The sequence below is a fragment of the Anguilla anguilla genome, chromosome 11, assembly GCF_013347855.1.
Source record: "Anguilla anguilla isolate fAngAng1 chromosome 11, fAngAng1.pri, whole genome shotgun sequence".
In the NCBI taxonomy this organism is placed as follows: domain Eukaryota; kingdom Metazoa; phylum Chordata; class Actinopteri; order Anguilliformes; family Anguillidae; genus Anguilla; species Anguilla anguilla.
The window spans coordinates 18,020,209-18,046,174 of record NC_049211.1 but is presented as its reverse complement, the minus strand read 5'-3'; the positions used below and the strand labels follow the sequence as shown (position 1 = coordinate 18,046,174).

Genomic DNA, 25,966 nt, shown 5'->3' with positions numbered 1-25,966 from the left:
TAGCAGGCAGCATGCCATTAACAGATGGGCCTCAACTGTATTGATCCAGTGTTTGTAGATGAATGAGTACGAACATGGGCCATGTCCCCAAGGGAGTTGGAAAATGTGAACTGCTGGCAGCGTAGCAGTAACCACAGTTGTAGTTTCTGAGGGCTGTTGGAAGTCCTTGTCGCTTTTTCCCATACGCATTGAGCCTCCAGGAGAATGCAGCTGGGCAGGGTTTAAGGGTGCTTCCCATGGAATGGGAGTTCACTTGGTTCAGTGGTTGGCAGCTGGGAGTTAACACTGGTGTGCTGCGCAAATTCCCATAAATGTTTACATCTGGTTCTATAGTTGACTGGCTATACAAGTCCGTACATTCCTAGCCAATTTCATTATTTAAGACATCACTGGAAATGATAACTAAATTCTCAAGTTCACCTACAACCTGGTTAAATAAAAATTAAATAGATTAAATAAAAAATGCTTTTACCTTGACATGTTCTTTGTCAGTGTTGTCTAGGCAAGAACTCCATAACAGGAAACTGTCTGGAATTACACAGAAGTACATGACCCTGAGGGATAACATCAAACAGCTTAAAACATGGAATTTATAAGGGGTCAATAGCACAGTAATACATCTATCTCACATTTGGGATCAGTGAAAAAGCATAGGAAAGCTCCAGAAAGCCCTGATTTGTTTTTCTGATTGTAGAACGAATCTCAAGTGATTGGAAATATTTTTATTTTACCATTAAATGCTGGCCACTTTAAAATGGGTTTCAGTGAAGGAAATCTGTACTAGATCCATCCAACTGAGTTTCAGCATGCCAGTACATTGTCCGAAATTTTACATGCAACCCAGCAAATGTAAAATACTTACTTGTTTGTATTTGCATCCACAGGGCAAAGGCCAATCTGAGGTAAAACACTAGATTATAGAAAATTTTCTTACCATTTCTCCTATTGCAGTAGCTGCCATAATTTTATCTTTATGCAAATTAAGCTACAAAGAGGTTTCTGTCTTGTTCCAACAAACTGGCTGAAAAAAACTGCATCTTTGGAGTGTATTATCCTTGCAGTATGCGATTATATGGAAACTAATATTAAACTAGAAAAATATTTAAGGACTAAGTTTAGTTGGGTTGCTCCAGGCTACACCGATAAGCTTAAAATTCAGAGAATATACAAAGACTTTATATAAAAATCTAAATGGCAAGTTTGTGAAAATCTGCCTGATTTGTACTCAACAAAAGTATGTACTCTACAATGGAGGTGTGAAGCATATGAAAGCAGTCATCCTCACATTCTTTTCTGAAAAAGTACCAACCTCCTCTACAGAAGAGTATAAACCCAAGCTCCCATTGGACAGGCCTGTAAATAACTAATAGTTCTACAGGAATTAGTTTCAGAGCATCTGGAGAGACCATGGTCTCAATGTAAGAACGCATAATTCTATACATCCTTAATCACTGTTGAAAAAGAAAAAAAGATGATGTGTGAAACTGCGAAATCAATCAAAAATGATCAATGTACAATTTATAATCGATTATTTTCAAACATATTTTTATGAATAATTATAATCAATGTTCTGTATTATACACAAAAAAATCTCTGCCAGATAATCATTCTGGAGTTTGACATTGCTGCAGACATACTTAGATCTTGCTCTGGCCATATAGGCTTAACCTCCCGTACAGCAGCATTGTTTTCAGAGCATCTGACACTCAAACCTAAGGACTAATACATTCCAACTGCTCAATTTTTGTTTGGTCAGGAGCGAATCTGTCCAGAGAACGGAAGTCTTTTCTGTTTTCGACAGCTAAGGTTTCCTCAAACAAGAATCCATTCTTGTGCAATTTCATGTTCAATTTTTTTTTAGCTTTCTCCCTCATAATCTGGAAGATTATTCCTGTTCATGCATCTTGAGTTCTGTTCAGGGGTAGAAATGAAAAATAGGAACTGTTCCTTGGGGGTACCGGATTGAATCTGTACAGAAGTGAACTGGACAGACTTTACAGAATATTGATGCCATATTCATGAGTATCGAGAAGAGAGGATGGCATATATTTATATTATAAATGTAAAAGGCCCAAAGTACACATTAATTTCTGTCATGTTTAAGGTTCATGTAATAACCGAATATGAACACAGCATACACAACTGCGACTTGAGTCAACATAGAGCCACCTTAAATCTTGCGCAACAAACCTTGTCTACTCTACTCTGCTTCTCTCCACTCTATTCCTCTTCATACTCTCTTCCTCTCCTCTCTCTCTTCTCCCATGATCTCTTGTCCACACCCTTTCCCCTCCTCTCTTCTGAGAAATCTTGTCAATCCTCCTATGTGCAACATCTCCTTCCTTACTTTCACTTTTTGGCACTGAAGACTTCACACTGGCTGCGCCTCTCCGCACTCCATTCTCTATCCACTCTCCTCCTCTTCTGTGGTTCTTTCTTCCATAATTTTCTCAACAATAATTCCTTTCTCTCTCTGCTATACTAAACACTGCCCGCACTGAAAAAATGGACCAAAAACAGACAAACTACATTCAATTACAAATGTAAATGCTAGCAAGTCAGTCAAAATGTTCAGTTAAGCTTAGGAACTTATAAACAGTTCAATGCATTGCATGTACCGCATATAATATACAATTTTGTGTACCTGTCAAAGTAGAATTTTAACCTCTGCAAGGGGGCAGGTCCACAAACTCCTGACAAATATATTTTTTGCCGCCTGTTACATAAACACTTCGTAAGCCTGTCTCTTGTTGAATAGCACATGTGTCTGAGCACCAGTTAGACATAGGGATTACAGGAGTGAAATCTATGAGTAGACAGATGGCCTTCCCCCCTCCAATCTTGGTATACTAATCTAAACACTTGAGCGATCCCTTCATTTCTTCATTACACTCCAACTGGCAAGCCTTGTTATATAAATGCATTTATTACACAAACGTGACCAGGTCTATTTTTTTACAAACACAGTTTCCAGTTATGCCCCTATACGTTCATATGCATATATGCAACTTTAATATTTATATAAACATTTGTCTGTATACAGCATGTTTTTCCTATCAGTTTAGTTCCAACTTCTTTATTTTTTCAAAAAACTTTTAAAAAATTATTTATACAAGAACTACAAGTTAAGCAGTTAGGCAACAGACTGTTCAAATCCTGCACATGTGCACAAGACTGAAAGGTTAAGCAGTGGCACAGGGTACTCCCTTCCCCCACCAACTGACCACCTCCGCAGGTCACATGACAGCGTATGGGGAGGCAAGCAGGAGAGGTGAGAACTACTCACAGGTTACGTTAAAAAAAAAAACTGTCTTTGTTCTCCATTTTGCTTCCCATTTTAAATACCAAAATGTTTCCAAGACTAAAAAAAAAAAGATAAAAAAAGAAGCACATGCCCCATTAGTCAGTCCTTGAATGGGGAGGCCCACTGGAGTTTACATAATGTTCTCCTGTCATCCATCCCCTTAACAGGACACCAGGCCCTGCTTCCAGTCTTTATGCAGCTTACAAGAGAAGGCATTTGTTGCTCTTCTTTCCCCTTCTTGCCTGTAGCGCTGCTCTGGTAGCCATCTCAAAAACTTCCCTCACGCCATCCTTTGTCTTTGCTGAGCACTCCATGTAGCCAAAAGCACTGATACGGTTGGCCATGTCCCGCCCTTCTTCTGGCTTCACTGGTTCCTGAAAGGAAAGAAAAACATCAGTACAGCAACATCACCCTTTCTGCATCACCTGAATCACAAATCCAGACATAATGGCAAAACAGTGACCTCAGTTTTCCAAGTCACAATTAACAACACAGTTTTGTATGAGTACAGTGAAATCAAGGGATGAGAAAAACACATACACTTTAATGAAACATACATTTGATTATTTGACCAGAAGTACTTTACCTGTTTCATTTTGGCAAGCTCACGTCGCGTGTGTTCGTCATTACGCAAGTCTTTCTTGTTGCCCACAAGGATAATGGGAACATTGGGGCAGAAGTGCTTGACCTCAGGTGTCCACTTCTCTGGGATGTTCTCTGCAAAATAAAGGTAGTGGGGGGTTGTCAGAAAGGCCACTAGCAAGAAGGAGAGAGGGCTTACATTCTTCATATACTCACCTAAGCTGTCAGGGCTGTCAATGGAGAAACACATGAGGATGACATCAGTGTCTGGGTATGAGAGGGGGCGGAGCCTGTCATAATCTTCTTGACCAGCTGTGTCCCACAGTGCTAGCTCCACCTACCAAACAACAAAATAATTACTGTTCTTATAGACATTGCTGTATACCTGAAACACACCTGCTGCTGTTCTAGAGTTTTCATCCACAGACAAACACCTAGCCTACAACATGCACATATACCCAGGTGTGTGCATACAGTACCTGTTTGCTGTCAACCTCAATGTCGGCTACATAGTTTTCAAAGACAGTGGGCACATAGACCTCAGGGAACTGGTCTTTACTGAAGACAATCAGCAGGCAGGTCTTGCCACATGCACCATCCCCAACAATCACCAGCTTCTTCCTGATTGCAGCCATACCTGAATAAAAATACAGTGTGAAACAGAGCTTACATCACACACACTCCAAACACTAGTTTTTTCCCCCCAATTGTCACCATACTTAGATAACATTCCTGATTAAGACTTATTCTATTATTATTACAAATATATTAATGGAAGAAACAATACTGTGAGGGAGCACTTCACAAATACTACGGTTAATTACAAACACCTAGCAAATTTGGCCAATATAAAACTGTGTGATCAACCCTTTGTTACAATACATGGTGCATATTATATGCCAATATATCAATCATGTTCAAAGATGGGAGTCTCTTAAACATCTTTTTGAGTTATAAACATACAAGATGGGTGAAAATGTGCTACAAGGTATTGACTTATACACAACACACCTTTATTGCCCCCAGTTTGGAAGCCACTGCTCTAGCCCAGGTACACTGGCCCTTAATATGATGCCCAAACTGTTCCTTGCAAATCTGGGTAAATAAGCTTACACAAGTCATGTAACTGCTTGCCAATCAAATCCATGCAACCCCAACTCATTCATAACATTCACAGGCTGGAAAAGAGGGGCTTTCATAGTTTAAAAAGTTAAACAAGAGAATAAATAACGTACATTAAACTAAAATTAAATTTAAATGATCTTGTGAAGTGTTAAAGACAGATATATAGGATATGGAAATTCTGGAGCCGATAACAATAATTGATATTTCTCTGGTCATATTGGCAGATGCCAATGCTTCCTGTTTTACATTCTGGAACAAATGCAAGCTACAACCAAGTTCCTACAATCGTAGAAACAGACGAGCGCAGAAGTCAACTTATGTAAAATATCACACATTTTTTTCATTTCACTAAATATTTTAACTTGCTTACCTGTAGAACTTCAATTAGAGTCCTAGTCTCTAACAATAACTAGTCTCTTAATACCCAGGAACAATCATACACAGATGCAAATAAACACCAGTCACCAAAAAATAACACGAAAATGCATCATTTATTTCTATAACAAAATGCACAATATCCTATTCCAGTAAAACTCAAGATAATATTAACTGTCTGTTCTCAAAATTTGCGCACTTTAGTTCAGACAGGTAGGTACAGATGAATTTATCTCCCCAGAAATCGCTACGATATTCTAAAACATCCTATACCTAATCGAAATTAGTTCAAAATGCATTCATTTCAATCAATTACTCCACTTCACTTTTTAACATAGCAAAACTAGGGGGTTTATAGCTACGACTCTCATCGGATGCCGTACGATACACCGCTATTTAACCGTACACTGGTAGAACAGTCTGGGCGGAATAAGCATCAACAAGAGAAAAGGCGCTCCAATGCAAACAACTGGAATCATGACAACATGAACTGCAAGCTTGCCGTTGTCTTTAATGAATAGGAGAGGGACATTTTTCTTGACTGAGTTTTCGCATCTCACTGCATTTTGGGTGGTCTGAGAGTCAGTCGCACACAAATCCGAATCAAGATGGCGCCAAGTAGCAACAGATGTTAGTAGCCTACCTATACTTCTAATAAAATTAGCTACTGGACAGCCTTGTTCGGCCGCAAACAATCCCTAAATTACTCGCCAATATTGCTAGCTACATATATGTGAGGTGGTACAGATAACAGTTTCCAAAAATAACACCACATATCAAACTTTCATCTTTCAATTTTGGTATTAATCTCTCGTTTCCCAACCCACGTTAGGTAGCATTAAGGTACATAAATACCAGCTAACATTTAGCCATCAAGCCAGTTATCTGTCGTTACCAATAAATCGGAATTACTTCATTAGGTAGTCTAACGCAGACTTTTCTTACAGGTAACATTAAATTGCAAGACAACTGCCGTCTACTTGTTAGCTAATTCTCTAAACAAAATTTATAACATTAAACAAAACCAGTTACCGAAAAACAAAAAAGTTTAGACGACAGCCAACTAACTTACTACTGTAACTGAAACATTAATGCGGAATTCCATTCAGTAGACTAGCTAGATTGAGAAATCTAGCTAGCGAGCCGACTTAACTACGAATTCAACGAAAGTCGTAAACTGCCACTTGTCAGATATCTAGCCACTCACTGACCTTTGCAAACGAGCTAACACAACATTAGCTAGCTACGAACCTTAACGTAATTCTTGTCTGCTACCACCCACTAGCCGCAGAGCTAATGTTAGCCAGGGCGGAAACAGCTTGCCCCGGGCAAGTAAAACAGAAGTTCGTTACATGGCTAGCTTGCCACCGTACACTTAAGTTTAATGCCGAAAATGGCCAAGTTATACAAATTTAAACTAAGATAATTTTACAGTTCAGTTACACATTTAATTGAGACTAAAAGCGATACAATACAGCGGCGGTACACTGTCTCTCTGTAGTAGCCTTACCTGTAATTTATGTGGCGTTGCAACGGTTACGATACCCACTCGCATACAATGAAGCACACAAGAACGCGCACGAGGAGGCAAAGGAAAGAAATGACGGGGACGAGAGCTAGAGCCACGCCTGCGCGGGCACGCTATAGGGTGGGGTTTAGATTTATAATGAAGTCATTATTACAAATAACGGACGGAAAAAGCACATTGGGCGGATAATTTTGAGGCACATAATATACATAATTGTAAAAAAAAATAAAAAAATAAAAAGAATTTAGTTGGTTACACAAGAAGCTGGCCACTGAACGTTGTAGCGCTTAGGTTTCTTCATATTAAAGGGATTTGTTTTATTTTAAATGAACGTGGCATTGTCCAGTGAATTGCATGCCTGAAGTAAACTCGAAAGGACCAACGAACAAACCTATAAATACAGATTATAGACTTGAACATTAAAACTGGTTTGAAAACACTGAGGGAAATGTGTTTTCCTTAGCTGTGGTGTACATTTACTTGTCGCTTAGGTAATTAAATGAAAAATCAGAAAACGCTTGCAGGCTTATGTCACAGATTCAACGAATCCATACGTGTACATTTTTCTGTATTTTTCTTCAGTTCAAGTTCCAGATTTGGGAGTACTGGGTTTTACTCAATGCAGTTATCCAGTTCAGTAATGATCATCTTTGCGATTATCTTTGTCCCTGACATTGTGATACAGGCCGCAGTTTTCGTCCAAAATGGCCGCCGGGAGGCAATGTTTCATATTTTTTTGTAATCATAGACATACGTAGTCTGTAAATACCGTATCGAAATATGAATATATAATTCTGACAAATCGAAATCAACAGAGATCATTTAATATAAACGTTCATATAACATTATTTTTAATTTACGTTCTTAACCAGAATCCTTGAAAATTGCCTGGGGTATGAATCTTTTTTTCTCCAAAATTTTACCTAAATCTAGAGTTTTTTTCTGTGTATAATCTCAAATCTACACAGATGCGCAAACACCAATCCAATACATATATTTCAGTTTTTTAAGACTTGCATCGATGCCAAAATGAACATTAGTCGTAAGCACAAACATACCAACACAAGGCACGCGTGTGCTATCCGACTACTTCCGGGTTAAAACGGGAACACGGAAATGTACTGTAATATATTAAAAGCCATGTGTCCTCTTATATACGTGAACCTCAGCGATAACTTTCTAAAATGAAGGTAGATGGATCTGTAGGTTGGGTGAAGCTAGCTAATATTGAGTTCTTTGAGTATTATTTCATGGATGTAGCAATACTGAAATAGCGGTTTCACTGTCAGACATCAAAGATGATCATGCTGGATTTAACTGAAAAATTCTCACCTTTTCTTGGTATATATCGAGCTAACCATGGTACTTAGTCTTAGTTATCGACCTACTCATCAAACTCTGTTTTTGTACAATTAAGTATTTAGCATACACACGATGCCTGCTGGACTAGTACTAGCCTTTATATTTAAATTATATGAATTGTTGCACTAATTCAGGTTGACAGTTGTCCGAATCAATGGAGGTTTTAATTAAACTAAACCGCCTTGGATGTGCAGTAAGACTGCACAAAGGAGCAGCGAGACGTCAGGTAGGAGGACTGTGGCGTTGCAGTAATGTACAATAGGCCTATATGATTTGAATATATGAAAAAAAAGTTGAAACTCAGGAGCAGAAACTTGCTGCACTCAAGTATTTTAGTATCAGTATTTTAACACAGATAATTCAGAGGAAAAATCTTACATCTGCATAAACAAAAATAAATGTGTGAAATAATACATAATAGAACATCCCCTTGCGTGATAACCATGTTCACAAATGGCTTAGTCAGCAAAGGAGGTCAGTTTGAGTGTACACTGATCCCTTTGTTCCTGACCGGTCTCGTTCAGATCTGGGTTGCATCCAAGAGTCCATAACAATTTGACATGAAGGCTTAGCCCCACTGGGCTAGAGTGGGTAGTGAGGAGTCCCAGGCATTAGTCTTTGTTGCGCCTTCATGGTAGAGAATTGGGTCTTTATTGTGGTTGGGAGTCCTGTATGGTAAAGCATGGCCCAGTTGGTCATAGCATCACACAAGGAGGGAGGATTTTAGTCTGTAGGTTATACCCACCTCTTTCCATATCAGCAAATCCTCTGTTTGATCAGGCTTCTGCAGTCTGTCTTCGACATGGACAGCTGCACAAAAATCACAGTTGGTTATACACAGTAATGGCTGCACAGAGTAGCTAGTGGATTGCAGATTGAAAAGAAGCAGCGACTGGTCATATCCACATGCCACAGAGGACTTGTCTGCTGTCTCACAAATTGATGGAGGCATTGTACTAGTGAGACCGGTCATATATCAAATAATCCAAATTGAAAAATATGTGGGGATGAAAAGTTGTTGAAATATAGGAATGGTATAGCTTCTATTGTTCCGTCTAAACATTTGGAATTATTTATAACTCAGGAGCAAGTACAAGAGCCATTTTCGATTTAAAAAATATTCTTGAACAGCCAACAATGGGTGCCAATTGCCAAATTTAGGCCTAATGCAGGCACTATTTTGTTGTGTAGTGTAATATGTTTCAATGGGCTAAATATGCCAAATTAATTTACTTTTGGTGTGAAACATCAAATCCACATTTTCTGGCATGGTAAGTTTGAGAACCACACACTAATTTCTCTCTGCCTGCAATTATGTGTGTGAATAGACTCTTCATGTAGGTTTGCATGACAGGCTGAGAAATTTGGCTACACCTCAGTAGGTCTTGTCAGGCCATTGTCAGGTCTTGTGATTCCTCTCTTTCCTTTCTTGCACTAAAGCGGCTTTTTCAAGTCATATAATTACGATTTGCGTAGCTAATCAGATATTGGAATACCTGGTGAATTGCATCGCTTTGGTACTAAAGTTTATAAAGCCAAAACCCTCTCTGCCTCTAGGGTTTGCATTCTGCATCGGGGGGAAAGGACTTTCCCCCTATTAGCCGACTTAATGTACAACAGGCTACGGTCCTCTGGGAGCAGCAGTTTCGACAATGTGGGGTCCCCGAGCCATACCTCTCAAGCCAGTACATCATGGCACACATTCTGGGAGCCAAGACTGTGAGTGTGAACAGCCATGACAACAGTGGGGACAGGGTTTGCATGCTCCCTCTCTCTGCTCACTGTTTGTTCTTGTTCTGTCTCTGCTCACTGATCTCTCTGCTGATGAATTTCCTTTTGGTTCTGCCAGATGGCAAGCCTGGATCCTGTCATAATGACAAAGGAGCTGACAGATGTACAGACGCACCAATTTTGGGAGCTCTGTTCAAAACGTCTTGCAAGGTAAATGTGCCGTCTTGTGACATTGAGCATGTCGTCCCAGAGCACATTCAAGTTCCGTGAAGTTTCATGTTCAGGAGGTGTCATTTGAATTTCTAGTGGTGTAAAAATCTATGTTGTGACAAAGTGACCTGCTGCAGATGTGTGCCCTTGACTTGATCAGACTGTTATGTGTACCAGGTTGCATGTTCATGTTGTGTAACACATGGTATGCTTTGTGTTGAGGATGCCAGTGCAGTATGTTATTGAGGAGTGGGACTTCAGAGATCTGACGCTGAAGATGAGGCCCCCCGTTTTTATCCCACGTCCAGAGACAGAGGTAAGAGTATGGACAGGACATTATTACTCCCTTAAATCTGTCTGTGGCTACTGACTCTCATGTTAACACACACATACACATTTTCATACTTTTAAGATGCCTGTACTGTTGGCACACACACCCTTATGCTTCACACTTACAGTAACTGGAAGGTGGTGCATGTTAAGTCCGTTGGGCTGGAATAATTTTGACTAATGTTCTATCTCTTTACTGAGCCCTATTTAAGTTGTGCTAGTTTTTCCAAATTCTTTTCACAAGTCTGTAGATTTAAAGTATAACATATGATTGGAAACAACACAATTATTTTTCCTTAGGTGGAATTGAGAATGTGGCATCCACACATTTTTATGTTTTATTCTCATAAACAACTAGATGGTGCTGTTGCTATACTGAACCTTTTAAAGACGGCATGGAAGTATTATTGAGCTGAGTGACATACATGGGTAAAGCAATGGAAAAGAAATGTGTGTGTGTGTGTGTGTGTGTGTGTAGGAGCTGGTGGGCCTGGTACTGGCCGGGTTCCAGTCAAGACAGGATAGCACGGTGCCAGGTCTGCGGTGTCTGGAATTATGTTGTGGCTCTGGAGCCATCTCCCTCAGTCTGCTCCATAGCCTTCCTCAGGTGAGCGCTGGGAGTGCAGAAAGTGTTTTAAGTGAACCTTCCTCCCATATCGCCATACCAGTTTTTAAATAAGGAGTAAGAATCATGACCATTATTATTTGTACAATGCATTCAGGATATTGGTAACATTTTCTCTACTCCAGCTCAGTGCAGTTGCAGTGGACAGGAGTCCAGAAGCAGTGAATCTGACTCAGGAGAATGCCCTCAGGTAGCCTTCCTAGGTCCACAAAGGACACAACAAATTGTAGACATCTGTTGCTTCAGTGTGTCATGGGTTGTATGTATGAATGGATCAGGGTGAGATTGTGTTTGTAAATTGTTTTTGTTACGTTACAGGTTAGGGCTTCAGGACAGGCTAGAGGTTCGGCAACTGGATCTGACTGTGGGTAAGAAACGAAGAGAAGGAAAAAGGGAGGGGTGGAACAAAAAGAAATTTAAAATTCCTGGGGCAAGACCGTGTGATTGCAGTCTGTCTGGCAGCCAGCTTTCATACCTTCTCATGCCAACCCTGCTCCCCGTGCGCTGGATTTTGATTGGTAGATTTCTGGCTACGGTACTCTCCATACAGTTGCCCCATCTCTATCTGCCCCTCTCTGCTTTTTCCATCATAAAAGTGGAAAAATACATATGATGGGCCAACTGTCCATTCTACACTGTCCACATAATGATGAGAACAGGCCATTCAGCCCAACGATGCTCGCCATTTTCCTGACTAAATAAGTGCTCTGATTACCTACATAAGACTAGATAGTATCTAACACTGTATCAAGCCTAGTCTTGAAAATCCCCAGAGTTTCTGCCTCTACTACGTGGCCTGGCAGGCTATTGCACACATTGTCTACTCCCTGCTTGAAAACATTGTTCATAATGTCTGTACGGAATGTACCTTTTGCTAATTTCCAATTATGTCTCCTCGTTGTACTAACAAAACTCAACCTGAAGAATCTCTTGTAGTTCACTTTGTTGATCCCCTTTATGAATTTAAAAGCCTCAATCAAATCACCCCTGAGTCTTCTTTCACTAAGCTTCTTAAGTCTTTTCTCATAGCTTTTAGCTTTCATACAAGGAATCAATTTGGTTGCTCTTTGAACCTTTTCCAGAGCCTCTATATCTTTTTTGTAGTACGGTCCCCAGAACTGCACACAATAATCCAGGTGTGGTCTAACAAATGTATTGTATAAGATAAGTATACCTTCCTTGGATTTATATTCAATACTTATGGCTATATATCCCGGCATCCTATTTGCCTTTGTTTTACTGCTACAGCACAGTGCCTAGAACTTGAAAGGCTTTGATCAACCATTACTCCCAAATCTTTTTCATATTGAGCACATTTTGTTCCTCCCCTAAGGTAATCCTGTCTAATGTTTCTATTTCCCACATGCAGAACTTTACATTTGGCTATATTAAATTACATTTTCTGGGTTTCTGCCCACTTCTGGATTTTATTAAAATCTTCTTGGATTACTTTAGTAGGTTCCAAACTATTAACTGGGCCACCCAGTTTTGTATTATCTGCAAATTTGACTCATGTACTTTCTGTGTCTCTGTCAAGGTCATTGTGTGTGTGTGTGTGTGTGTGTGTATGTGTGTGTGTGATAGTAAATTATGATACATAATTTACTATCAGACATTGAGAGTATTAATGTTTCTATCAAATTTGCCTGTTTGTAGGCTTGTACAGTCTATTAAAACCATGACCAGAAGTCACTGGTGATGGTTGGTGACTGCTGGACTTAACTAATGCGTGTCCATGCAAAAAAAGTGATAAAGTGCAACTGAATAGAAATAATCTCCGTAAGTAGCCCAATATTTATGGTATACAGGCAGTCTCCAGGTTACGAACGAGATCCGTTTCTAAGTCTGTCTTTAAGTCAAATTTGTAGGTAAGTCGGAACAGGTACATACAGTTCTTATTTAGCGACAGTTAGTCAAATGTTTGTCTTAGTATATATTTTACCTTTCTATGCATATGAAACACTTAAGCAACACTTCCAAATACGCCGCGTATTGTTTTCATGAGCATCACAAAGTAGTGCGTGCCTTAGTTATTACGAAACATTGTATTTAACGCAAATTTTTTATATAATAGGCTTTATGGCAGTCTGTTCATAAGTACAAGTGGTCCGTAAGTCGGATGTTTGTAACCCGGGGACTGCCTGTATATTGGTTTTATTGGAATAATAATTTTTTTTCATATTTTTAAAAAAAGTCTTCAAGAACACGCAATTGATTTGGCTGGACATTTGGTGCACTGTAGCAATCAGTTATAAATCATATCACCTTAGTGCTTTTCAGTAAATGTGCCCTGTCATTTGTGGGCTCTGTTGTATGCCACTTTGGATCTCCCTGAGGACTGTGATCTCTAGTGTGGTGCTCTGTGTGCTGGGGCCCTCAGACTGGGAGTAGCATTGGGGACCATAATTGATGTTATCTGTAGTGGTGGAAGCCATGTTTGTAAGGGCTTGTTGAGTTGGATGCCATGTTTTAAGGGCTTGTTGCGCTGGGAGCTATATCCATAGGGGTTTTTTACGATGACATTTGTCTCTGTACTGTAGATAGAGCGGTGCTCTTGAAAGAGTGTGGTCCAGTCAACACCCTGGTCAGTAACCCCCCATACCTGTTCTCCCAGGACATGGCATCCCTGGAACCTGAGATCCTTCGGTAAGACTGGCGAGATCTGTGAATGTTTTATTTGATTTATCAATTGGACATACAGTCCCCTCCAAAAGTATTGAAACTGTTGCATTCTTCTTTTGTGATGCTTTTCCAGGCTTTTACTGCAGCCTCTTTCAGTTGTTGTTTGTTTCAGGGGGTTTTTCCCTTCAATCTCCTCTTCAGGATGTGAAATGCATGCTCAATTGGGTTAAGGTCTGGTGATTGACTTGGCCAGTCTAAAACCTTCCACTTTTTCTCTCTAATGAAATCCTTTGTTGTGTTGGCAGTGTGTTTTGGGTCATTGTCTTGCTGCATGATGAAGTTCCTCCCAATTAGTTTGGATGCATTTCTCCGTAAGTTGGCAGACAGAATGTTTCTGTAGACTTCTGAATTCATCCTGCTGCTACCATCATGAGTTACATCATCAATAAAGATTAGTGAGCCCACTCCAGAAGCAGCCATGCAAGCCCAAGCCATGACACTTCCTCCACCGTGCTTCACAGATGAGCTTATATGTTTTGGATCATGAGCAGATCCCTTCTTTCTCCACACTTTGGCCTTTCCATCACTTTGGTAGAGGTTAATCTTGGTCTCATCAGTCCATAAAACTTTGTTCCAGAACTTTTGTGGCTCATCTCTGTACTTCTTTGCAAATTGTAATCTCGTCTTCCGATTCTTACTACTGATGAGTGGTTTGCATCTTGTGATATAGCCTCTATATTGCTGCTCTCTAAGTCTTCTTAGAACAGTTGATTGAGATACCTTAACCCCTGTCCTGTGGAGATTGTTTGTGATGTCACTGACTGATGTTTTGAGGTTTTTCTTCACAGCGTTCACAATGTTTCTGTCATCAACTGCTGTCGTTTTCCTTGGTCAACCTGTTCGATATCTGTTGCTCAGTACGCCAGCGGTTTCTTTCTTTTTCAGGACATTCCAAGTTGTCGTACAAGCTATCCCTAATGCTTGTGCAATGGCTCTGATCGATTTCCCCTCTTTTCTAAGCTTGCTTTTCTCCCAAAGACAGCTCTCTGGTCTTCATGTTAGTTTATCTTTTATAACACAAATGCAGTTTTCACAGGCAAAACCCAAGGCTAAAACCAAGAGTAGACATTCAGAACTATTTATTGTTTAACCAATCAATCTAACAGGACACATCTGGGCTGAAATTCAGATCTGTCATCTCATGTACATCTTTTGACCTCAAACTCAATTGTCTTCAGTGTATAGCAAAAACAAAGGAATTGACCTTGCTGTTCCAATACTTTTGGAGGGGACTGTATATAGGACATCAAAATTCCACACTATTTGCATTCATTCAGACAGTAAATGTAACATCACAAGGTGGACACAATGACAAAAACAGACTTCATTCAGAAAGGTATGCAATCAACCTGTTCTCCACCATCCTCTCCTAAATCTCCCTCCTTCATATCCTGGCTTTACCCCTCCCCCCTTCCTTTCCCCACTCCTCATTTTGCTCTGTTGTCTCTTGCTGCTCACCCCAAGGTTTGAGGACCCAGCTGCACTGGATGGAGGAGCAGATGGCTTGCAGATCATTGGACAGATACTTACTCTGGCTCCACACCTCCTAAAAAATGGGGGGTATGTCTGTATTGTATGAGTGTATGTGTGTGTTCTGTGTTTGAGAGCATGAGCATATGTGCATGAGAAAGAGGGAGAGGGACCGCGTGCGCGTGTTCATACTACAGGGCTCCAAGAATGATCGAGCTAAGAGGCTTTCCTAGTTGTGGTCAGAGCCAATTAATGGAAATACTCAATCCTGGTATTTTCATGGAAGTGGGGAACATGTTCCTGGGACAAGGCTCCTGCCGTTACTACAGGACTGGCACAAATTATGGAAACACTGCCCTCATAAACAGAGTTTGACGATTAATGCAATTATTGCAGTTTATCTTTTTGGCATAATACATGTAATATGTAATAAATGTAATATCAATATATAAAACAGAAATAAATAAAAACAATTTGTTTTAAACAAGTGATAATCATTATAACATCCAATATAATGTATTTCTTTGTACAGAATTTTTCTACATAAAACGATAATATTCATGCAATGAAAGCCTTTTCTTTTTTAGGCTTGTATACTTTATTTCAAATTACTCAGGGTTGCATAATGTCATTACCACTTGTGGTCATAAAGATAACTGTTTCAAACACATTTTTGCAGACAAAAATGGCTCTGAGAAACAACAACAAAACAATGGCCCAGATCAATGTTTTAAGAGTATTAAACTTCTTTAAGCGCAGTGTTTCCGTAATTTGTGCCCGTAGTCCGCCCGTCCTGTTGGCATACATGGTGATATTGAAAAGCTAGCAGACACTCTGTCATGGTAATAATCAAGAATTCATTTGTGTCTATCATAACTGGAATCCTGTAAACCTTGAGCTATGAATCCTTATACTCTGAAGCATGGCAGTATGTTCCAGGGTCAGTGGAACGGTGTCCCAGAGTACATTCCAAACACTAGATGTCTCATTTTAAAGCTCTTGGAATGTATACAGGATCCCTATGTGCTGTACTGTAATCTACTGTAGAGACAGAGGATCGCTGGGATTATGTGGGAGTGATTGAGTTGGTGATGGAGGGTCCTGTGGATTTGAGGGGAAGAAGGGGGGGGGCTGCAGCAAACACCGGTCATAAAAAGTAATTCAATGAAAAGGTATCTGCCTCTTTTACAATGTGTACACATTTAACACAAACTCAATCAATTTAAAACAGAACTATACCTAAAGGGCAAATTTTATCTTATGTGATCATCTGAAGGAATTAGGGTGGTTAATTTTCTCTTATTCTATGTATGGTTCTTTCATTGGCAGTGCTTTACTCTTACTGAAATTTTGCATCTTTTCCAAAGGATATATAATTATTGACAGAATTAAAATTGATCAGTAGAGCTAAGAAATCTCCCGAGACCCCTCTTTCCCTTCTCACCTCGCCAGACTTCTGTATCTGGAGGTTGACCCTCGGCACCCTCCAGTGATCCAGCAATTTGTGGAGAAAGAAAAGATAGGCCTGCAGTACCTTCAGACAAACAATGACATCACAAACCGGTTAGTATTTAAGCTACACTGATGCATCCTGACCAGTCAGTGCTGCGGTCAGTGTGATATTACAGAACGTTCAGTAGTGCAGACAGTGTGGCATCGTTTTCACCAGAACTAATGTTGCGTCTCCTCCCTAGGCCCCGTTACTGTGTCCTGCAGAGAAGAGGAGCAGAAGACTAAGCACGAAGGAAAAGAGAATGTCATCGCTGCTATATTCACTTTATGTAGTTATTGTTAATATTATTGTGAATACATTTTCATCAACTTGTAATTTGAACCCATTGTAGTCCATTGTTTACTCATTCTGAGGTTAATATGGAAATTCAGCTGAGGAAACATTGGCTAATGCTATGCAAATTAAGCAATTTCTCCAGGTCACTGAAATTTAATTGGAGAATTAAATCTGTGTCAAAGGGAGGAAAATTTCAGGAGAGAAAAAGGAGCACTCTGCTGGGTCATGACCAACGAGGAGGCGGGTACATTTTGCCCAGTACGTTTTGCCTCCAGTAACAACCCAAAATGGGTATGCCCAACTACCATCCTTACCCCAGCTTATCTGAGAGGATTGGTACAGATCTGGATTCAGTGCTCGGAGGTATACGCCACATACAGCCTGACTGTAAGTGGATTGTGAGTCAGGGAGAGAAAGTACCTTGAAACAGAAAACCCACTCCTCCCCTCCACAATCCCCAGAAGTGGGGGTTGAGTATTTGAGTATCGCTGGCCACCTTCCAGCTTAGCACCCTTGCCTCCCCCTTTCCATCCTGTCTCCACTTTGTACTACTCTGTTTTTTCAATATGTCTGTCCCTATTTCTTTGTTCCTCCTACATTTAGATTCTAAATCCTCACTGAGGGTTTATTTTTTGCACAGTGTCACTATTATAGGTCCCTGTTATAGACAGTGTTGTGAGTTGCAGGACTCTAAAAATGGTTTATCAACTGTATTTAATATTGTAATAGTGATATTTTTCTGTATTGTTAGGGGGTCTACACTGGTTTACTAATTTCCTGTTTTACCTGAAACAAAAACCTGAAAGAAAAATAAAATGGATTATATCACTTGTAAACTTTAATTGCTGTTTCTTATGATCTGATGATAAACTAAAGCAGTTAAGCAGTTTGCTCATTGGTGCATTTGAGTTGTCTGGCTTAAAGACACGGCAGCACGGTCCTACAGCACTGATAAACCTAGCACTGCTGCTGATCAGTTTTAACTGATTGCACATTCATGATCCGACAGCTTTGATGTCCGAATCAGGGACATGCTTTGTAGAACATCTACCTTTGCCTCCTCCCCTTTATCTCCCTCAGATCCCCCCCCCCTCACCAACCCGCAGATTCTAGGAACTGGAGTGGAGTGTGGCTGAGGGTAATTACTGAAGCCTTTCCTGGAACTCTCCTTTCCAGTATCTCATTCTCCCTGGAAGCGCATGCTCATTCCATGAATCGTCCAGCTTTATCCCCTTCCTCTGGAGATAGGAAAATGGATGGAGAAAAAGGGGGGTTAATTTAAGATTCAGTCTTTTTTATTTTCAGGAATCTTTTTTTACTTTTCTAAAAGCCAAACAATCATACTACAAAAACAAATGAGGGATAGTTAGAGCACAAATACAAAACCGTAAGCAATAATTTCACACAACATTCATTACGATAACACCAGGAAGCACTTTTGTAAAGTTATTATTTTAGCTGAATACTACTTTTTTAAGTTCAGTAGAAAAATATAAAAAATACCCTTGAATACAACCTTTTTATGAATTGTATAAAGGTTTGATAGATGTTAATATTAATAAGTAAGAATACATGTCGCCCATGCCTATTAATTTTTTTTAAAGCATTTCAGTGGAACAGAAAATCAAGAAAACAATAAATGTAAGGATATTGAGTAAACCTTCGTAAAAGTCAATTGTAGGAATTTTAGTTTTGGCCATAGAAGGGTGCAGTTATGTGTTATCAGACTTGGACCCAATTAATACATTTAAAAATGCTAATCACTAACAATCTGACTGTCTTATGTTAAGGGGGACAATCTAAGAAAACTAAATATACTCCTGGCCACTTTATTAGGTACACCTGCTCTTGAACAAATACCTTACTCGACCGAACAGAAAATCATGTGGCTGCAACTCAATATATAAAGCATGCAGACATCAAGAGGTTTAATATTTGCTCGACCAAGCTTTAGAATGGGCAAGAACCGTAATCTAAGTGACTTTGACTGTGATATGATTGTTAGTGCCAGACATGGTGGTTCCAGCACCTCAAAAACAGCTGTCTCTACAGTTTACAGAGAGTGGTGCAATAAACAAAACACCCTGTGTGTGGCAGTCCTGTGGCCAAAAACAACATGTTAATGAGCGAGATCAGGGCAGAATGGGTAGACTTGTTCAAGCTAACAAGTCACATAACAGCTGTTTAGAACAGTGGTGCGCAGAAGGGTATCTCTGAATGCACAACACATCAAACCATGAAGTTGACAGGCTACAGCAGCAGACCATGCCCGATTGCACTCCTGTTAGCCTAGAAGAGGAAGATGAGGCTACAGTGGGCATGTGATCACCAAAACTGGATGACTGAAGATAGGAAACATTGCCTGATCTGATAAATCTAGATTTCTACTGCGACATGCAGATGGTAGGGTCAGAATTTGCCATACACTGCATGAATCCATCCTGCCTTGTGTCTACAGTGCAGTTCTTGAGGCAAAAGGGGGTCCTACCCAGAACTAGATAGGTGTACCTAATAAAGTGGCTGGTGAGCGTATGCTCCATAGTTGAACTGTCATGGTTTAAATTTGCAGATACCTCTTTACAACATCAGACACTTCAGCACAGCCTATTCAAAATAGCTAAGCCACATTTAAGGAAGTTAGAGTTTTACACCAACAGGAATATAGAAAATATACGTCGTTTAACCAAACTATGCATTTGTCTCATACCTCAGGACAGGACAAATCGGTTGACCCGCGGCAGGACAAATCGGGCGACATAGCTCAGGAGGTTGTCTGGCAGTCAGAGGGTTGCCGGTTCGATCCCCCGCCCTGGGCGTGTTGAAGTGTCCCTGAGCAAGACACCTAACCCCTAATTGCTCCCAACGAGCAGATTGGTACCTTGCATGGCAGCCTTTCACTGTTGGTGTGTGAGTGTGTGTGCGAATGGGTGAATGAGAGGCATCAATTGTAAAGCGCTTTGGATAAAAGCGCTATATAAATCCAGTCCATTTACCCGGATTTGAAGCCTTCATTCTCTAGACAGGACCATAAAGTATTATTGCAGCTGAACAGCATTTGTCAAGGTAATTACATGCACCATATGACACTGGGTACTTATAGTGCGGCAGACAGGTGTATTAAATAAACAATTACAACTACTAAATTGTTAAATTAGTAGATTTCAACCAGCCATTCAAAAAAACAGACACTATGTCACAGAAACAAACAATCTAACATTAGGCTACACTCAATTACAGGAACGGCGAGATATCTATCTTATTAACATGGAGAAAAACCGTCGTGTATATATCCAATAATTCTCTCTCTGTGAAGTTTTGACCTGTTACCTCCTCTAATTTAATTGAATATGAATTAAAATGCTAAACCGTTCAGGGTATTTTCGCTGCTTTGGCTTCATTATAGTTTTCCATCATTGGACACTGCACATTGGAAATGCGTATGGAGTAGGCTATTTGTGTTCAGCTTCGGCTACTCGATGTTTTCTCTTGGTCTCTCGTTTCGGCCCACATAGAAATCTCCACATTAACTTTCTTTTCAATTACTGTTCTGGTCTCTCTTAAAATCCAGGTGCCCCAATCGCAATGTGAACACAAAGTAGTTAGTAGCAAGTGGGCGATTCTCTCTAGAGTCCATCATCGAGCAACTTTAGAGGATTTTAGTTCAATAAAAGATTGGCGTTTGTTTTTAATTCAAAATGTGTGATGTACTTTCATGCCTGTACACCAGTTTCTAACTGGGCTACAAATGAAGGTGTGGAACAAGAAAAGTTTGTCTGATTTTTAAATGCATTTATGGAACCATACCAAGCAGTTTAATGTCAGTTTGCATGTAAACCATTAAACTGGTTCTGAAATGAAGAATCTTCTGAATGATTTAAAAAAATTAAAAAAAAACCCTTCACCAGATGCATTGACCAATACATTCAAAACTTAATGTATTGAAATTTATTTCATAGTTGTACTCAAATAAGCAAATTAAATCTGTAGTTTCCTTTTATGAACTGTCAAATTCCTAAACTAACCCACCTGGTTGAAGCAGTATTTAAAAGTTGCTTACCACCAATTGGTGTGTGCATAGTAGCAATTTCCATTGAGATCTTTTTGCATATCTCTCTGCTCTGTAATCAGATTATATGCAGAAGTGCTGAGAATTTGGCCCCAGTACAAGAACAGGTTAAAAAAATCAACAGGACATAATTAGCCATTTTTTCTAGAAAATATATATTTTATTACTGTATACAAACAGCCACATTGTGAAATAATCACATGAATTCAGGTTGATAAAAAAGTGTTGATAAAAAATTCCATACAAACAAACTGGTTCAATCCAGGAGCAAACAGGAGCAGATCACTGGTCCTGCAGGCTTTATGAGTGTGAGGGGGTAAGCCTTCTTGACTGACTAATTTTGGGGACAAACTAGACCTGGAGCAACACATCGATGACATGCTACCCGGTCCTAGGCAGGGAACAGTGTCCAGAATATGATCATCTGATCAAACCTGAATTTGTACAGCATGTTCTCTGTGACAGGACTATCATATTCCCCCCCAACCCCCATTCAGCTCAGTGCTAAAACGTTCCAGTGGTAATGTAAGTATATCACATGGTACTCATACCAGAAGCTCACTGTGCCAGATCCTTATCCAATCACAGGGTCAGGTGTGCTGGGAGCTACCATGTCCCCCAGGGGGTGCTGGATGTTTCAAAGATGAAAGGGGTAATCTTGCAGGTAGCGTTGTAGAGGACGTGGCAGGGGAAGCTGGTCGGGATAGCGGGTAAGGCGGTTAATTGTGAGCCGTGTGAGGTGCTGTAGAGAAGGGCAGGACTTGCTACGGTGGAGTGGTCGAGCCAGTTTCAGAAGCAACGCACTACCCTTGGGCATTGGTTGGTCCTCTTTGCACCTCACCTCACCCTGGCTTGACCCTACATAGTGCTGCACAAGGCTGGCCACATCTGGGAATGCTAGCAGCCGAGGTTTTGCCAGAGAGCTGGAGTCCAGACGGAAACGTCCGTGGCTGTACTCAATTCGTACATTGGTTGGGCCACGTCCTGTCTTCACAGACAGAGTCAGCATGTACAAGGGGTGGCTGCTGTCTCGAATCAAAAAGGTCCCCTCCTGTGCCTCCTGAAGGACTGACTGTGCTTCAGTTGCTGTAATGGCACCCCAGTACCACCCTGCAGAAAGAAAACAAAAACATTCAGCATTTGAAACCAAAGCTATTGGAAAAGAATTATCATTATGAAGTTTTTTTTTTTAAATGAAGTAAGCCCCCACCAGTATGAAGGTGACTTCCTGGTTTTGATTAAAGGGATGCCAAGATTCTCAGCCAACCCGCATTATGTCCATAATACAATGATGACGTGAATAATTTTGTGAAATACCACATTTCCTCAACTGTATACTCTGTATATGTGACCACAGATATGCACTGAATAATTCTATACCTGAGATATCAAGGTAGTGGAAGGTCCGAGCAATGGCACGCAAGTCTTCTGTGGGGTCCCACAACTTGGGAGGGCTATGGAGGCAGCAGGGGGCAGTGGGTGAGGAGAATCCAAGGTGTGTGTCGGTCCGCATTGTAAATGGAACCACCTCAGTGGTTGGAACAGGCAGCACTGCCCTGGGGCTGGATACAGGAAGGAATAATCAGTCACCATATAGATTGCATGCAAATGTCATAAATTTAAGAGAAAGAACACATTGCATTTTCCAAGTCAACGGACCTTGTAAGCATTCCAGAGCACCTATTAACTAGCTTACTGGGGATGACTGTCATTACAAGGCAACCTTTCGTTGTGGCATTAAATAGGTTTAATGAATATGTATGTAGCGGTTAACTTTGGGGTGTGCAAGTCAGTTTAAGGTTAGAATTGTGCCTAATCAATGTATAGTACATAAGAACAGATAATTGTATAGTGTTTATTCACAGTTATTAACATAAATATCAGTTTTTATATTATGTCTGTACTTCTTTCCTTGAGCACAGTCATCTCGGGTTGCATGAGCCATAGGAAATCGTTCCCACTGAAAATACTATTAAACCTAATGTACTGAAGAATAATGAGGTAACATACATGCATATGTACAATCTCCGAATGCATAATCTCATAGTACAAGGTGCTTTAGGGTCTCTTGATGTGTGTCTTCTTATTTTAGACCACAAACCCCCCAAATGCCCGCCAGCAATCAGGTAAATCAAACAGGCCATCAGAAACTTCTCTCAACATTTGAAACTGTTAACTGTAACTGTTGACTGTACAAGTAACCTGCCTGGTCCATTAAAAACATACACTAAAACTGAAATAATATATATTTGTTTATACCTGAAAGTGATAAGAAAACAAATAGGGCCTTTTCTTGCGCATTTTAATGTAAATGCAGCCTTTATAGCTTGTCAAATGTTACATAATGTACTTGTAGTCAATGTATTTAATGTACATAATGTCATTGTTGTTACACTCTTGCTAGCAAATTTATCTGCACGCAGCCACCCACAGTTCTGAATTCATATTCGTGCATTCAAGGGCTTTTTTACAAGAAGGGCTTAGTCAATATGAAAGAACTGCTGAGAAAGTAACGAGAAATATCCGCAGACTTTTCTCCCCACACAGCATATGGGTCAAAACAACTTTTGGTTTAAGAGCTCTTCGTGGTCTTGATACTCAAGAGTTCTAATTATAAGTTAGAGAGAAAAGAGAGCCAAACTGTCCCATTTTTTAAAACATTTACCTGTAAATAAACATATTATTGTACCTGTGTGACACATTGCGAATATCTCCCCTCCCCCAACAGACTTCAGAAGTAAAGTTCAGAGCCAGTGTAACTGCGGAAATGTGTAATGTCCTGTATAGACGTGTTTGCTTATATGTGGTTAAATGGAAGCATACAGATAGTCAGATATGGTTTTACACACACACACACGATATAGATTATAGTTACATGATGAGACCGCACTAAGCCTATAACAGGCATTATGAACGTCACATTCAATTCTAAAATAAATGTTCCAATATTTACCACTATCTGTATTACCCCACACACAAATCTAGTTAGCCTATTAAACAATAAGGCATCTTACCCTTGTACACAGAGAATCATCACAGATAGAGAATTCCCAGAGGTTGTCCAGTCCTGAGGTTGTATTCTCTGCTCTTTTTTTATAAGCCCAAAAGCTTGAGAAAGAAAAAAGAACCAACAATATCGAAAGCTATCTAGTTAAATGACCGAAAAACAGAAATTTTAATTTACCGAGAGCACTTAATGTTTTGTTGTTTCACAGAAAAAAAAAGATTTTTTTTTTAATGTATTCGATTTTTAATATCCGCAACGATAAAGCGAATATGGCTGTCTTGATGAAGTCCAATATACCGTACAAATGCGAAAATCATAAAGCCGTGACCGTGACTTCCCTCTCAAGGAAAACTACAAAGTATTAAGGAACAGTCAGACGCGGAGCCTAGTCTTTGAAGTGATGAAGAAAATATGTTTTACAGTATTTGCGAAAACAGAGGAAGAAAAGCTCAGTGGGTTTGGCTTTACGAGTTGACAGAAGTTCCAGGAATTGTGTTCTGAGAATTGCTTTGCATTTCAGCGTCTCTGACGACATCAGTTCAAGCACAGCTGCATACTTATTTCACAGAACTGTGATCTCACAACCCACATGGTTAAATGTGTTGCTTGATTGAAAGCACTGACTTAATTGTTTAACTGCGTAACTTTTATATACTAAAATGTGAAAAATGTGCACTCCTTTCCTTTGCCGTCGCTACCGGCCAACGGCGATAAAATGAGCTCAGTTGGATTCACAGGAAACAGATCCGACGTTTTTCCAAGTAGCCTACTTTCCAGGAAAAGATGAAGCAGCGACGAAGCTGGCCTATCTGCGTCGTGCCCTTCCCTACAGCTCCGCCCTTGCTATTCTGAGAATGGGCTGTATCCAATGAACTATGGCTGCCTGTATGCTTATGGGTCCCGGGGGTACTAGGCGACTACGCACGTCGAGGACATTGTAGCAAATATAAAATTAAATAAAACTAAAACAGGACTAAGAATAGCTAGCGAACAGAAAAGAGAATGCTGGTGGACTATTTATCTGAACGTTCGGGGTTCTGCAGGAACTGCGATTAATCATGACGCGTCTGACGTGTCATTGTCGGGATTTTTGCTTAGATTTTATAACTCATTTCTATTAAGTGGTAATGTTGCTGGCTATATGAGAAGGCATTTGCACTAACAAATACATATCAGAGCCGTTCTGTCCCACAGACACACACTGATATACCCTTGTATTAACTGTATGGACCATAGGCTGTAAGCACAATTTGAAACCCTGCGATTAAATTATTCGAAATTTAAATTCGAATTAGAAAACATTCAAAGTATTATTTAGAATAAGGCTGAGCTGGTCATTTTAACTCAGATTAGCTCCTTCAAATATATTATTTTGGATGTTCAGGGAATTGTAATTTTCAGACAGTCATGTTTTTGTCCGTTATAATGTCAACATTCGAGTTCAGCAGTGCTTCACACATGTCCATATACCACAGTTTGACAGCATTACTTAATTTAGGATGTCTGCAGGTGTAGTATTATGTATCCATTCACTTGTATCCTACAGGATGGTGTGGAAGATGCCACTGACTGCAATAAGGTGCAAACAGTATTTCTTAAACACGGGAACACAGCCCTCGATACAGAAAGTATGCAAAGGATTCGGATGTGAGTAGTGTGAGACAGCATAGGCTACTAGTCCACTAAAAAGGTGACGTCATGCCCTAGATTCATGCCAAAATGAATGCCAAGACAATCTATAAAAAATTATAGGCATAATACTTAGTTGAGAAAAGTGGTG

General features: G+C 40.0%; 3 protein-coding genes and 1 long non-coding RNA gene across 12 annotated transcripts; 1 reads left to right on the top strand and 3 right to left on the bottom strand.

The window, feature by feature from the left end:
* Positions 1-2,575: 2,575 nt before the first annotated feature.
* rhoab (ras homolog gene family, member Ab) lies at positions 2,576-7,026 on the bottom strand. Of its 2 annotated transcripts, none has more exons than XM_035381962.1 (5): positions 6,897-7,026; positions 4,366-4,523; positions 4,103-4,223; positions 3,891-4,021; positions 2,576-3,678 (listed from the first exon to the last, which is right to left on the bottom strand). In XM_035381962.1, exons 2-5 carry the CDS (start codon positions 4,519-4,521, stop codon positions 3,505-3,507), a joined length of 582 nt encoding a protein of 193 aa, XP_035237853.1. In that variant the 5' UTR covers positions 4,522-4,523; positions 6,897-7,026; the 3' UTR covers positions 2,576-3,504. The 2 variants fall into 2 exon arrangements, with proteins under 2 accessions (XP_035237853.1, XP_035237854.1); XM_035381963.1 differs by lacking the exon at positions 6,897-7,026 and adding an exon at positions 4,898-6,868.
* A 971-nt stretch (positions 7,027-7,997) lies between these two features.
* On the top strand, positions 7,998-17,949 carry hemk1 (HemK methyltransferase family member 1). 5 transcript variants are annotated; one of them, XM_035381956.1, is made up of 12 exons: positions 8,000-8,276; positions 8,411-8,502; positions 9,834-9,995; positions 10,126-10,217; positions 10,440-10,533; positions 11,026-11,154; positions 11,298-11,362; positions 11,491-11,540; positions 13,713-13,818; positions 15,319-15,414; positions 16,777-16,887; positions 17,019-17,949. In XM_035381956.1, the coding sequence occupies exons 2-12, from the start codon at positions 8,431-8,433 to the stop codon at positions 17,059-17,061; spliced, it is 1,020 nt and encodes a 339-aa protein (XP_035237847.1). In that variant the 5' UTR covers positions 8,000-8,276; positions 8,411-8,430; the 3' UTR covers positions 17,062-17,949. The 5 variants fall into 5 exon arrangements, 4 of the variants coding, with proteins under 4 accessions (XP_035237847.1, XP_035237846.1, XP_035237849.1 ...); XM_035381958.1 differs by having other exon boundaries at positions 8,009-8,104; XR_004761468.1 differs by having other exon boundaries at positions 7,998-8,502; positions 15,319-16,496.
* Positions 8,854-16,853, bottom strand: LOC118207850. Its single transcript, XR_004761472.1, has 4 exons — positions 16,769-16,853; positions 13,775-13,834; positions 9,022-9,086; positions 8,854-8,944 (listed from the first exon to the last, which is right to left on the bottom strand). It is a non-coding gene; the product is annotated as an uncharacterized LOC118207850 (long non-coding RNA).
* Positions 17,756-24,941, bottom strand: cish (cytokine inducible SH2-containing protein). 4 transcript variants are annotated; one of them, XR_004761471.1, is made up of 5 exons: positions 24,194-24,941; positions 22,560-22,741; positions 21,731-22,289; positions 21,171-21,231; positions 17,756-18,351 (listed from the first exon to the last, which is right to left on the bottom strand). XR_004761471.1 is itself a non-coding variant. In XM_035381961.1 (3 exons), the coding sequence occupies exons 1-3, from the start codon at positions 24,211-24,213 to the stop codon at positions 21,817-21,819; spliced, it is 675 nt and encodes a 224-aa protein (XP_035237852.1). In that variant the 5' UTR covers positions 24,214-24,941; the 3' UTR covers positions 21,314-21,816. The 4 variants fall into 4 exon arrangements, 1 of the variants encoding a protein (XP_035237852.1); XR_004761469.1 differs by lacking the exon at positions 21,171-21,231; XR_004761470.1 differs by lacking the exon at positions 17,756-18,351 and having other exon boundaries at positions 21,020-21,231.
* Positions 24,942-25,966: the final 1,025 nt, after the last annotated feature.

Excerpts from the sequence above, each read along its gene's own strand:
- rhoab (XM_035381962.1), bottom strand. The coding sequence starts at position 4,521 with ATGGCTGCAATCAGGAAGAAGCTGGTGATTGTTGGGGATGGTGCATGT. Across the intron at positions 4,224-4,365 it reads TTGAGGTTGACAGCAAACAG|GTGGAGCTAGCACTGTGGGA; the intron begins GTACTGTATGCA and ends GTTGTTTGGTAG. Across the intron at positions 3,679-3,890 it reads AGCTTGCCAAAATGAAACAG|GAACCAGTGAAGCCAGAAGA; the intron begins GTAAAGTACTTC and ends CTTTCCTTTCAG.
- hemk1 (XM_035381956.1), top strand. The coding sequence starts at position 8,431 with ATGGAGGTTTTAATTAAACTAAACCGCCTTGGATGTGCAGTAAGACTG. Across the intron at positions 9,996-10,125 it reads ACATTCTGGGAGCCAAGACT|ATGGCAAGCCTGGATCCTGT; the intron begins GTGAGTGTGAAC and ends TGGTTCTGCCAG. Across the intron at positions 16,888-17,018 it reads AACAATGACATCACAAACCG|GCCCCGTTACTGTGTCCTGC; the intron begins GTTAGTATTTAA and ends TCTCCTCCCTAG.
- cish (XM_035381961.1), bottom strand. The coding sequence starts at position 24,213 with ATGATTCTCTGTGTACAAGG. Across the intron at positions 22,742-24,193 it reads ATGATTCTCTGTGTACAAGG|CCCCAGGGCAGTGCTGCCTG; the intron begins GTAAGATGCCTT and ends TCCTGTATCCAG. Across the intron at positions 22,290-22,559 it reads CCACTACCTTGATATCTCAG|GGTGGTACTGGGGTGCCATT; the intron begins GTATAGAATTAT and ends TTCTTTCTGCAG.